Source organism: Benincasa hispida, chromosome 11, assembly GCF_027475165.1.
Source record: "Benincasa hispida cultivar pf3 chromosome 11, pf3_genome.v1.1, whole genome shotgun sequence".
In the NCBI taxonomy this organism is placed as follows: domain Eukaryota; kingdom Viridiplantae; phylum Streptophyta; class Magnoliopsida; order Cucurbitales; family Cucurbitaceae; genus Benincasa; species Benincasa hispida.
In genome coordinates this window covers 89,537,898-89,549,883 of record NC_143488.1, presented here as the reverse complement: position 1 = coordinate 89,549,883, position 11,986 = coordinate 89,537,898, and the positions used below count along the sequence as shown (strand labels likewise).

The 11,986-nt window shown below is 33.2% G+C and overlaps 1 protein-coding gene across 1 annotated transcript; it reads left to right on the top strand.

The window, feature by feature from the left end:
• Window positions 1–2,473: 2,473 nt before the first annotated feature.
• Window positions 2,474–7,250, top strand: LOC120091882 (alpha-dioxygenase PIOX-like). The gene is made up of 10 exons (XM_039050037.2): window positions 2,474–2,639; window positions 2,775–3,038; window positions 3,135–3,284; window positions 4,299–4,432; window positions 4,720–4,933; window positions 5,515–5,660; window positions 5,740–5,967; window positions 6,055–6,257; window positions 6,391–6,634; window positions 6,874–7,250. Exons 1-10 carry the CDS (start codon window positions 2,541–2,543, stop codon window positions 7,097–7,099), a joined length of 1,908 nt encoding a protein of 635 aa, XP_038905965.1. The 5' UTR covers window positions 2,474–2,540; the 3' UTR covers window positions 7,100–7,250.
• Window positions 7,251–11,986: the final 4,736 nt, after the last annotated feature.

Below are 11,986 nucleotides of genomic sequence, written 5' to 3'. Positions count from 1 at the left end.
GCAAATCATCAAGAAGAAAAACATCTCGTAGAGAAAATATTCTGCAGAATAATTTAAATAAGGAAATAAATATTCTATATCATGAAGAAAAACCTCTGCAGACACTTTTTAAATATCATAGATTAAACAGGTCTTAAAGATTTATTAGACACTTTTTAAATTTCATAGATTAAACAGACATAAAACTTGAAAGTTTAAGAACTAAACCTAACCTTCTAATTTATATATTATTTTTATGTAAATAAATAAATTAATTAATTAAAAAAAAAAAAAAAAAAAAAAAAAGAAGGACAACCACCCTTCAAACACGTCCAAATAATGGATTAGTCGATGGTCATATGTAAATATATTTTGAGAACTTTAGTTGGGTTTGAAAGGAACATTCACATGTGAACCTACGTTACTGAGTGTTCCCACTATAGGTAGTCTTAAATGTTGTGATATCATGGTAGGTTATGGGTTTTTTTAAAGTTAAATTATAGATTTATTCCCAGATTTCTCTCAACTTTAAAATATATTTAACATGACATCCCATTTATTTTGGTGTTTAATATAAACCTCTAACATAGTCAACTTTAATTTTCTTAAATTAAGTAGTCAACTTTTTTTAAGTAGTCTTCTTTTTTTAAACAAAAAAATTAAGAAATATAGAACGAATATTGAATTTGTGTCTAACAATTCCCTAATTAAGCTTTCAATTTTTTGTTTGATATATTTGTAATTTTTCTTTTTTTTCTTTTTTTTTTTAAATGTCAAATAGCTCAAATACCTTTTCCCGTTTAGACAAATACAACAACCAAACTAATGTCTAACCTCCTTGTCCAGGATGTTGAGGAGAATACTATATAGATAAACATCTTTCCATAATTCCATATCAAAGAATATCCTTGTAAGGATGTCAAAACTGCTATACTAGAGGGACATAAAAGCAAACCCTTAAAAGAAGAAGAATAAGAAGAAAAAAAATTAACTCTAAGGTCCTATTTATGACTTGGGGAAATTTTTGCCTAAATAAAATTGAATATGTAATATCAAAATAATAGTACATTTATATATCTATAAAATCTATATATAGATTTTAATATAATTGAATCTCATTCAATTTATAAATTCTCCAAATATTTTTTTTATTGGAATCTCATTCAAATTAAATATATATATTATTTTATTTAATGTATCTTAATATATTAATAATTATATTTGATATTTAATGTATCAAATAGAAATAAAAAAATCCAAAAATATTTATACTTTATAGCAAAAAATTTCAAAAGTGTTTTGTACTTTTGGAACATTTTATTATAAAGTGTAAATATTTTTTAATATTTAAAAAGACCCTATTTAATGTATCAAATATAAATAAAAAAATTCAAAAAATATTTACACTTTATATAAAAAAATTTCAAATGTGTTTTGTACTTTTTGAAATTTTTACTATAAAATGTAAATATCTTTAAATATTTTTTTTTATATTTAAAAAAAACCCTACAGTAAATATGTTTTTCCTCATTTAATATATCAAATATTATTAAATATTAATTTGAACATTTTAGATTTTTTTTTCAATAAAGTTGATTTCTAATTGTGGACTTTATGGACCTACTAGATTATAACCTCGAATGATCCATAATTAATTAATTAAATTCTTTAATTAATCAATTTTCATTCATTAACTAAAGCTCACTTCACTATAGACTTATAGTTGAACTCTTATGCACCGTAAGACAAATTGTGTCCATGGATATAATCATTACAAATAAATTGATCCTTCACGAGTTGTTCGTAATTACAGTTGGGTAAAATGTTCGTTTAACAGTTATAATTACTTCTTGCACCTTAATTAGTACCACTGATCTTCTAATGAACATGTTTACAATCCAATCATAAACTAAGTCGGGTCAAAGAACAAGTGGAGCCCCATAGTTCAAGTCTCGAATCAGCACTTAGGAGGAGAACTACTCATCTATTTATTATATGTGAGAAAAAGTGAATTTCATCTTGTGAAATTACATTCTCAACTTCCTATTTAGTCAATTCCCCAAAATGGTAAGTTTCGTGAATCGATTACTTAAGTCATTCTAACCCATGCAAATCAAACAACGAGCCTTCACAGGCAGAAATTCATAATTCACTCAGAATTTAGATTAAGTTGCATATGATCATTATGTGAAATATTAATTTTTTAAGTAATAGATTTAGAAAAAGAGACTAAATATTTGGTGGTTAAGTCTTATACAAACCTTTTATATAAGATACTCTCACTCGTATATCTCCGCATGAACATGTTAAGAAGAATTTGAAAGAAAACAATAATGATATAAATTCCTAATTGTTTTTCTTCTTCCAAGTTGATTTAAAAACCAATTCAAGGTAGCATGCCTACCGCGTTTTAATAATTAAAATCCCGAATGACATTATTTTGCATTAAAAAAATGATTTTAAATCTCTCTCCCTTATCTCATCATAGCTATATATATTGGCATAGAGAGATTGGGATTTCATGTTCTAACAATTCAAGAGAAATAGAGAGAAAAAAAAAAATGTTGTCTCTGTTTAGAGGAGCGGCTAAAAAGTTCGTCCATAAGGATTTTCATGAACTTGTTCAAAGGATGACTGCTTTGGATATCTTTCGGTTCTTGGTAACGATTTTCGTCTATAATTTTCTGTCATGTATTTAAAGTTTTGTTTTGGTTAACAACCATCTCTTTGTTGTATAAAATATTTAAACCGTGCTAACTTGCAAAATCACATTTTTTTATAAAAAAAAATTGCAGATTATACATTCTATTGATAAATTGGGAGTTTGGCATAAACTTCCAGTGATTTTGGGGCTACTTTATCTAGCAGCTCGTCGACATCTTCATCAACGATACAACTTGTTCAATGTCGGAAAATCTCCAGTTGGAGTTCGGAGCAATCCAAAGGAATTCCCGTACCGAACTCCTGATGGAAAGTACACTGATCCCTTCGATGATGGCGCCGGTGCCCAAGGAACCTTCTTTGGCAGAAACGTCCATCCTGTTGACCAATCCAAAACGGTACCATATCTTATACATCATATGTTTGCTTACTTTATTTAAAAAAATAATTAAGTCTTGAGACTTTAAAGGATCAGTTTGATAACATTTTTGTAGTTGCTGACACCTGATCCTATGGTGGTTGCTACAAAGCTTTTGACAAGAAGAAAACTTAAAGACAATGAAAAGCAATTCAATGTGATTGCTGCTTCTTGGATTCAATTCATGGTTCATGACTGGATGGATCATATGGAGGATACAGAACAGGTCTACTAATCTTATATTCTTCTTATTTATTTATTTAATGATATAAATCTAAAGTTGACCAACACGAAATTAAACATTATTTTAACTTGTAAACCTATTTTATTTTGCCTTTTTTTATGTTTAAATGTTTTGGTTGCATCACATAAATTATTTATACAAAACTAGATAATTATCCCTTTAGATCTACAATATTAAATAGATATTTTTATTTTTATTTTTTTAAAAATTGTGTATGTATTTCCTCTCCATAGAACTTTGGGCTTTCAAATTTGGAGAGAGTAATTCAAGATATAAATTAATTTCATTTTTAAAAGTTATGCCATCTATGAAAACAATTAATATTTTGAAATATTAAAGAAGTAATTTCACCTTGAAAGTTTGTTACACAAGTGTATGTGTAACCAATGAAGTTAAGAAGTCAAACTTAGAATTGGCAATGAAGTTTTCCTTATATCTCTCAACTAGGTTACTGATCTATTAACATCCGTAAATCACATAAGCATATAGTACATAAATTCAAGTTCAAAAAATTCACCTTTTGTACAACACACACACCAATTGATCTTACCAAACCATGCATCAAAACAAGTTAATTTCAACATACAACTTAACTAGTTATAGACATTGTACTCTCAACTTAAAATTTAGTTTCGAATATCCTACTCTCGTACTGTTACTTGTTGAATCAAAATAACCAAGATCAATTCCTAAATCTAGATTTTTATAACAAATGAAATTTCTTTCTATATTTCAAATAGATATAATTCATTACGAAACCCAAATGTTTTAGTGTCATATATTTTCATAAAATATCGTGATTCGAATATCTTGTTAAACAAGAAAATATAGCGAGTTAAACGTGTAAGAACTTAGTTAATTTAGATACAACTCAATTGATTAAGTATGTATGTCTTCAATCATGAAGTCAAATATTTAAATCTTTCTGCACTTTAAAGTATAATAAAAAAAATATTTGAATAAAGTAAACATAATTATTTACTGTTAAAAGTACAGGTTGAATTGGTGGCTCCATCTAAAGTTGCAGACGGTTGTCCATTGAAATCCTTCAAATTCTTCAAAACAAAAGAGGCTTCCACCGACCTTTTTGAGAACAGAACTGGATCTATTAATACTCGAACACCTTGGTGGTAAGATTTTTTTTTTTTTACTCCACAAAATCTAAATACGAGTTAGTTCTTGAACTTTGAAACTTATATTTAGATAGTCTCTAAATTTTTTAAAATATATATTAGGCATTTAAATTGTTAATTTGTTTGTCTAATAGATCCAACTGTCTTAAGAGTTCAATATGTGTATTTTTTTAGTTTTATGTGATATTATTCATTTAACAATGGATCGAATTTGTAATTAAACCAAAAAAAAAAATCTATCTTTCAGCTCTTCGGATATTCATAAATCTATGGAATTTGTTTAGGGATGGAAGTGTTTTGTATGGAAGTAATGAAGAAATGTTGAAGAAGGTAAGAACTTATAAAGATGGGAAGCTAAAGATTGACGATGACGGCCTTCTTGCTCACGATAAAGATGGCATTGCCATCTCCGGCGATGTTAGAAATAGTTGGGCTGGTGTCTCTTCTTTGCAGGCTCTCTTTATTAAGGAACATAATGCCGTTTGTGACGTCTTAAAGGTTTGTATCTCTGACCTCTTATCAAGTGCATACTTCATACGGTTTCATATTTCTTTATTTTTTTTAAGAAAAATACAAAATATACACCGTTGTGTTTGTTTGATAATTACTTTTTTCTTATTCTTTATTCATTGCTTTTATTAAAATTAATATATTATTTTTTTATGGTTTTTTCCAAATTCAATTTCGGTAAAAATGAAAGTTTTGTATTGAAGATAAAATTGAAAATTGAGAAATGCAAATGGGAAAAGGTAGACTACACATTGGAAAAGCTTAATATTGGAAAAGGGAAAAAAAAAAAAAAACTGATATATCGGTGATATTTCCACCATAAATTGGTAGAATTTCCACCATTTTCTTGAGCTAGGAATGATATTTCCATCGATCAATATATCTTTAAATTTCAAGAAAAAAAACGATCGTACCTCCTTCCCGCATATCTCTATCAAATACTTGACTATATGAATATTTTGACGTTATATCGCGATATTTTCATTCTTGGATTCCTTTTTATGTATATAGTTTAGGAAAGAGAGAGACTTATCACTATTAAAATGAAATAATGTTAAAATTAAATGCAGAAGGAATATGAAGATATGGAGGATGAAGATTTATATCGACGTGCAAGACTTGTGACTTCTGCTGTGATTGCTAAAGTTCATACTATTGATTGGACTGTTGAGCTTCTCAAGACTGACACTTTGCTGGCTGGAATGAGAGGCAATTGGTATTTTACTCTTTTCTTTTTATTCTTTCAAAAGTTTCAAAAATCACACTATTTATGGTAGTTTCTTTAATTTTATAAGGTACGGATTATTGGGAAAGAAATTCAAAGACAAATTTGGACATGTTGGAGGATCCATTTTGGGAGGTTTAGTGGGTTTGAAAAAACCAAATAATCATGGTGTTACCTATTCCTTGACTGAAGAATTCACCAGCGTCTATCGTATGCATCAACTCCTACCCGATTCTTTCTACCTCAGAGATGTAGATGTTGATCCCGATGAGAACAAATCTCCACCATTGATTAAGAAGTAACTCGCCTTTCTCTCTCACTCTTTATAGTAATTATTGTGGTTTATTTCAACCAATTTAATGGATTTTCATTTTTGTTTAAATAGCGTGCCAATGAGTAACATGATAGGGCTTAAAGGAGAAGAGACCTCAAAGAAGATGGGCTTCACAGCCCTATTAGTTTCAATGGGCCACCAATCCAGTGGAGCCCTAGATCTGTGGAATTATCCAGTGTGGCTCAGGGATCTCATAGCCCATGACACGGACAACAAGGATAGGCCAGATCACGTTGACCTTGCAGCTCTTGAAGGTGTTGACCCAATCACAGCCCTTCAATTTCTCTTGTGATTTAATCTGAACCGTTGGTTTACATCAATTCATGATGGAGCTGATTTTGTGATGATAAATCCTTTTTTTTTTTTTTTTTTTTTTCCATTTCCCAGTTTACAGGGATAGAGAGAGGAAAGTTGCTAGGTATAATGACTTCCGCAGGGGATTATTTCTCATTCCAATCTCCAAGTGGGAAGATCTGACGGACAATCCAACGGCGATTACAGCGCTTCGTGACGTGTACGGTGATGATGTGGAGCAGCTTGATATTCTGGTGGGGTTGATGGCAGAGAAGAAAATCAAGGGCTTTGCTATTAGTGAGACTGCTTTTATCATTTTCTTGCTCATGGCTTCAAGGTAAACTAAACCAAACTTTGATCTTTTTAATTATTTATTTATTTTTTTAGAATTAAGTTTCTTTATGTACAAATTATCTACTTTTTTAAGTGTGTTTTTAAAATCGAAACCAAAACTATAAGAAAATAAGTTTGATGTTTTAATAAAACCATTTTGATTTTACTTTTGTAGTAATTAAAATAACATAATAGATGTCAAACTTGACCTAACCCAAGGAAATAAAAACCCTAATAATGCAGGAGGCTAGAGGCAGATAGCTTCTTCACGTGCTATTTCAATGAAGAAGTATACACAAAGAAGGGATTGGAATGGGTAAACACAACAGAGAGTTTGAAAGATGTTATAGAAAGGCATCATCCAGAGATTTCCAAGAAATGGATCAACTCATCAAGTGCTTTCTCTGTTTGGGATGCTCCTCCTAACAAGCCCAACCCTATTCCACTTTACCTTCGTATTCCTCATTGACTCTTTTTTCTCTTTTCACCCTTATGCATGGTCGTTTTACTGTCATGTTGATTTTCTTTTCTTTTTCTTCCACGTCTTAGTGTGAAATTTAGATTTTGATGATTCTCATATTTTCCGAATAAAAAAGGCGTATGCTTGTTCTTGTTTCTCATCATACAACTTGTTTTTACGTATAGACGACTTAGTGCATGTTACCACAATACACAACTTAACTAACCATAATTTGTTTATACATAAGACTAGCTTCTTTAATTAGATAGTTGATCTAACATAGTTTACTCAAGGAAATTAAGGTTTTTAAATGATACATTTATTAAAGTTTTTATTGTATTAAGAGTAAATCTTTTGATATAAATGACTCACATTTTATTAATAAGACCAATCAGCCGTCTATATACACGTGTGAGGAGGCAATGGTTGAAAATTAAACATGTTTTAATTAGATAAGTTATAGATGAAATCATTTATGAGAGTTGGCAAAATTAAAGGATGAGAGTTAATTAAGTATCTTAAAGTAAGAGTTAATTTAGTAGAGTTTCACATGAATTAAGCATACGACTTTAATTGTTCCATGTATGTTTAATTAGGGGTGTGAGTTATGTATATAAATTTTCCCAGGACAACCTATAAATAGGATTGACATTTACATTGTTGATGCAACCAAGTGTGTAGAGAACACACAAAGAGAGTTCAATTAGAAGTGCGAACCAAGTTTGAAGAGTCTTTCAATTAAAAGCGTTTTTGTTTCCTCTCAAATAATTAAAGAATGAGAATTAATTAAGTATGTTAATGGAAGAACACACATGCTTCCAACAATGTGGTATCAGAGCTTGAGTTTGAAAAATAAGATTTTTTTTTTTTTTTTTTTTTTGCAAATGAAAAATAACAATTTGGTTCCCTTCCAAGTGCCTCAATTTATGAAAGAAAATTATAGCAATTAGTTTATTCGTATGAAAACTCTACTTGGTTCACAAGATGTATGGGACATTGTCAATAATGGTTCTGAAGAATCAAAAAATTATGCGGGTTTAAATCAAGTTCAACGAGAAGCTTTGCAAAATACAAGAAAGAAAAGCCAAAAGGCTTTCACCATCATTCATCAAGCCACCAATAATCCAAATTTTGAGAAGAATTTTGGAGCAACCACTGCACATCAAGCATGGAAAATTTTGGAGAATACATACAAATTAGTAGATCGAGTCAAGAATGTTCGCCTCCAAAAATTGGGAGATGATTATGAATCATTAAATATGAAGGAGTCTGAATCGGTTCATATTATACTTCAAGATTGATAGCAGTAGTAAATGAAATGAAAAGATATGTTGAGACATTAAATGATGAGCAGGTAATAGAAAAGATACTTCGCTCATTAGATGAAAAATTCAATTTTATCATTGTAGCTATTGAAGAATCAAAAGACTTGAGTACAATGTCTGTTGATCAACTCATGGGTTCCTTACAAGCCCATAAAGAGAAGCTTCTCAAGAAGAACAAACAGATAACTAAACAACTTTTTCAGTCAAAGTTACAGTTGAGATATAAAGAAGATAGCCAAGAAAAAGGCAATCAAGGTCGTGGATGTGGTAACAATCGTGGATATGGTGATTTCAGAGGTCGAGGTCGAGTAAATTACGGTCAAAGAAAATTTGATTAGACTAATTCAATCTCTAATTCATCAAGAGGTCTTTGAAGACAAATGTGTGTGTGTCAACATGTCTTACGGTCTCCTTCATTGGTTTGCATCGTAAGACCTTCTTGCATGACCTCATGGCGCCTTGGGAGCGTCCCCCTTCGAATGGCTTGTGCATTAGATCAATATTAGGGTGAACTTCAGAAATGGTTTCTGGATAGGATCACTTTAGTTTTTGCCACAAAGGGTAGTTCTTCTATATGAAGCAGCTGCTCATCCGGAAACACAGCACTCACTTCAGATTCGTTGTGGTCAACCTCGGGATTTTCCAGTTTGGACAAGTGATCCGCAACTTGATTCTCTGTCCCCTTCCAATCAATTATCTCGATATCAAATTCTTGAAGGAGGAGAACCCATCTGATCAACCTCGGCTTTGCGTCCTTCTTTGTCATCAAATATTTGATTGTCGAGTGATCAGTGTGAATGAGTACCTTAGTTCCCAATAGATATGCCCGGAATTTTTCCAACACAAAAATCACAGCCAGGAGTTCTTTTTCAGTGGTGGTGTAATTGCTTTGAGAAGGGTTCAGGGTTTTACTCGCATATGCGATGGGGTACAAAATAGTTTTCTTCTTTTGCACTAATGCGGCTCCCATCGCATACCCGCTTGCGTCGCACATGATTTCGAATGGCAGTGTCCAATCTGATGCAATTAAGACGGGCGCGGTAATCAGCACGTCTTTTAAAATTTGGAATGCGTTGAAGCAATTGTTGTCAAATTCAAATTTTTTGTCCACCACTAACAACGCACTCAGTGGTCGTGCTATCTTAGAAAAATCTTTAACGAATCGTCTATAGAATCCAGCATGCCCCAAGAAGCTTCGCAAAACCTTCATGTTGGTTGGGGGTGGAAGCTTTTTAATTGCGTCAATCTTTGCTTTGTCCACCTCCAACCCTTCCCGAAAGACTTTGTGTCCCAACACTATACTCTCTTTCACCATGAAGTGACATTTTTCCCAATTGAGCAACAAATTTGTCTCTTCACATCTCTTCAGAATTTTCTCCAAATTAGCTAGGCAGACTTCATACGTGTTCCCATAAACGGAGAATTCATCCATAAATATTTCTATTGAGTCCTTGAGAAAATCTGAAAAGATCGCCATCATGCACCTTTGGAATGTGCTTGGCGCATTCCAGAGGCCAAACAGCATGCGACGAAAAGCACATGTCCCATATGGGCAAATGAATGTGGTCTTGTCTTGGTCTTCAGAAGCTATCATGATTTGATTGTACCCGGCATATCCATTCAAGAAGTAATAAAAATCATTCCCTGCTAGTCTGTCTAGCATTTGATCAATGAATGGCAAAGGGAAGTGATCTTTCTTTGTGGCCGCATTCAATTTGCGGTAGTCCATGCAGATGCGCCATCCAGTGATGGTCCTTTGTGGTATTAATTCATTGTTCTCATTTGGTACTACCATCATTCCTCCCTTCTTCGGCACACATTGCACGGGGCTGACCCACGTCCTATCTGCAATGGGATAGATAATGCCCACATACAACCACTTGATAATCTCCTTTTTGACGACCTATTTCATCGCAAGGTTAAGTCTGCGTTGATTTTCAATAGTTGCTTTGTGGACGTCCTCGAGACGAATGTGATGCATGCAGTACGCGTGGCTAATTCCTCTGATGTCAGCGAGCATCCAACCAATTGTTCGCACATGTTTCTTGAGAATGTTCATCAACGCATTCTCTTGATCCTCGTTGAGCGCAGAGGAAATTATCACTGGCAGCTTCTCATTCTGCCCCAAAAATGCGTACTTTAAATATGTTGGTAGGGTTTTCAGTTCAAGTGTTGGTGGTTCCATGAGAAAAAGTTGTGTTATTTTTCTTTCTTCCTTCGTCTCTTCTTCTTGCGTTGCGATCGATCCTTCTTCTTTGTTTGTTTTTGTTACGATCGCATTGCAGGTAGCTACAGATGCGTTGGCATCCTCTTCTTCACACTCTTTATCAGACTTTTCTTCTTCAATCAAATTCAGGTCATCGTCAGAATCTTGTAGGTCTTCCTCATCTGGGAATTTCATGGCACGAATCATATTAAACTTGATCTTCTGCTCGTTTATGCTCAAAGTGATTTCTCCCTTGTGCACATCAATTTGAGCTCGACCCGTTGATAGAAAAGGTCGCCCCAAAATGATGGGTACATCCTTGTTAGCCTCATAATCTAGGATGATGAAGTCAGCTGGCAATATAAATTTATCAATCGTGATCAGCACATCCTTCACCTTACCTTCTGGATGAACCAGAGATCTATCAGCCAATTGGAGAGTCACGAATGTGGGCACAAGTTGCCCCACATTTAATTGTCGAAAGATTGATAACGGCATCAAATTTATGTTGGCTCCTAAGTCACACAGGCTTGCTCAATATAGAGTCCTCCTATGGAGCAAGGAATAGTGAAGCTCCCAGCGCTCATCTTCGGTGGGATAATAGATTTGGAACTTGTGTTAGTGCCACCGTGGCAAATTTTCCATTGCCTCTCTTCTTAGTTACCATGTCCTTCAGAAACTTGGCATAGGCAGGCATTTCCTCAATCGCTTCACTGAAAGAAGTATTAACATGTAATTGTTTTAACATAGACAAGAAGCATTGGTACTGTACCTCTTCGTTTTTCTTCTTCCTTAGCCTCTGAGGGAAAGGTGGTAACTGAACTTTCACTGTTCCCGTTTCATTTGACTTTGAGGTTGACGCAACCTCAAGTTCTACTGCTTCATTTTCTTTTTCTTCTTCTTGTGTTGCCGCAATCTCAGGCTCAGTTGCGATGGAAATTGATTTGTTCTGCTCCTTCTTTTCTCCTTCCACAATCTTTCCACTGCGCAATGTCACAACCTGACATTGCTCCTTTCTTGATCCCCTTGGGTTGCGTGAAAGCTCGGTTGAACTTGGCAGCACCCCTTGCGGTCTATTTTAAGCTCATTCGTAATCTGGCCCATTTGCAATTCAAGGTTGTGGATGGACGTAGCCTGACTTTGAAGAACTGTCTCGTTTTTCTCTATATAATGCTTCAATAGGCTTTCTAGAGAAGAAGATTGCGGTGGTTGTATTGAGCTACTTGTTTGGTTGCTCTGTTGACCGTTGTTGCGTTGAAAGAATCCTGGTGGCCCTTCTTTTTGTGCCATAGATTGAAAATTTTGTTGTTGATTCTTCCAAGCAAAATTGGGGTCGTTTTTCCACCTGGGGTTGTAAGTGTTTGA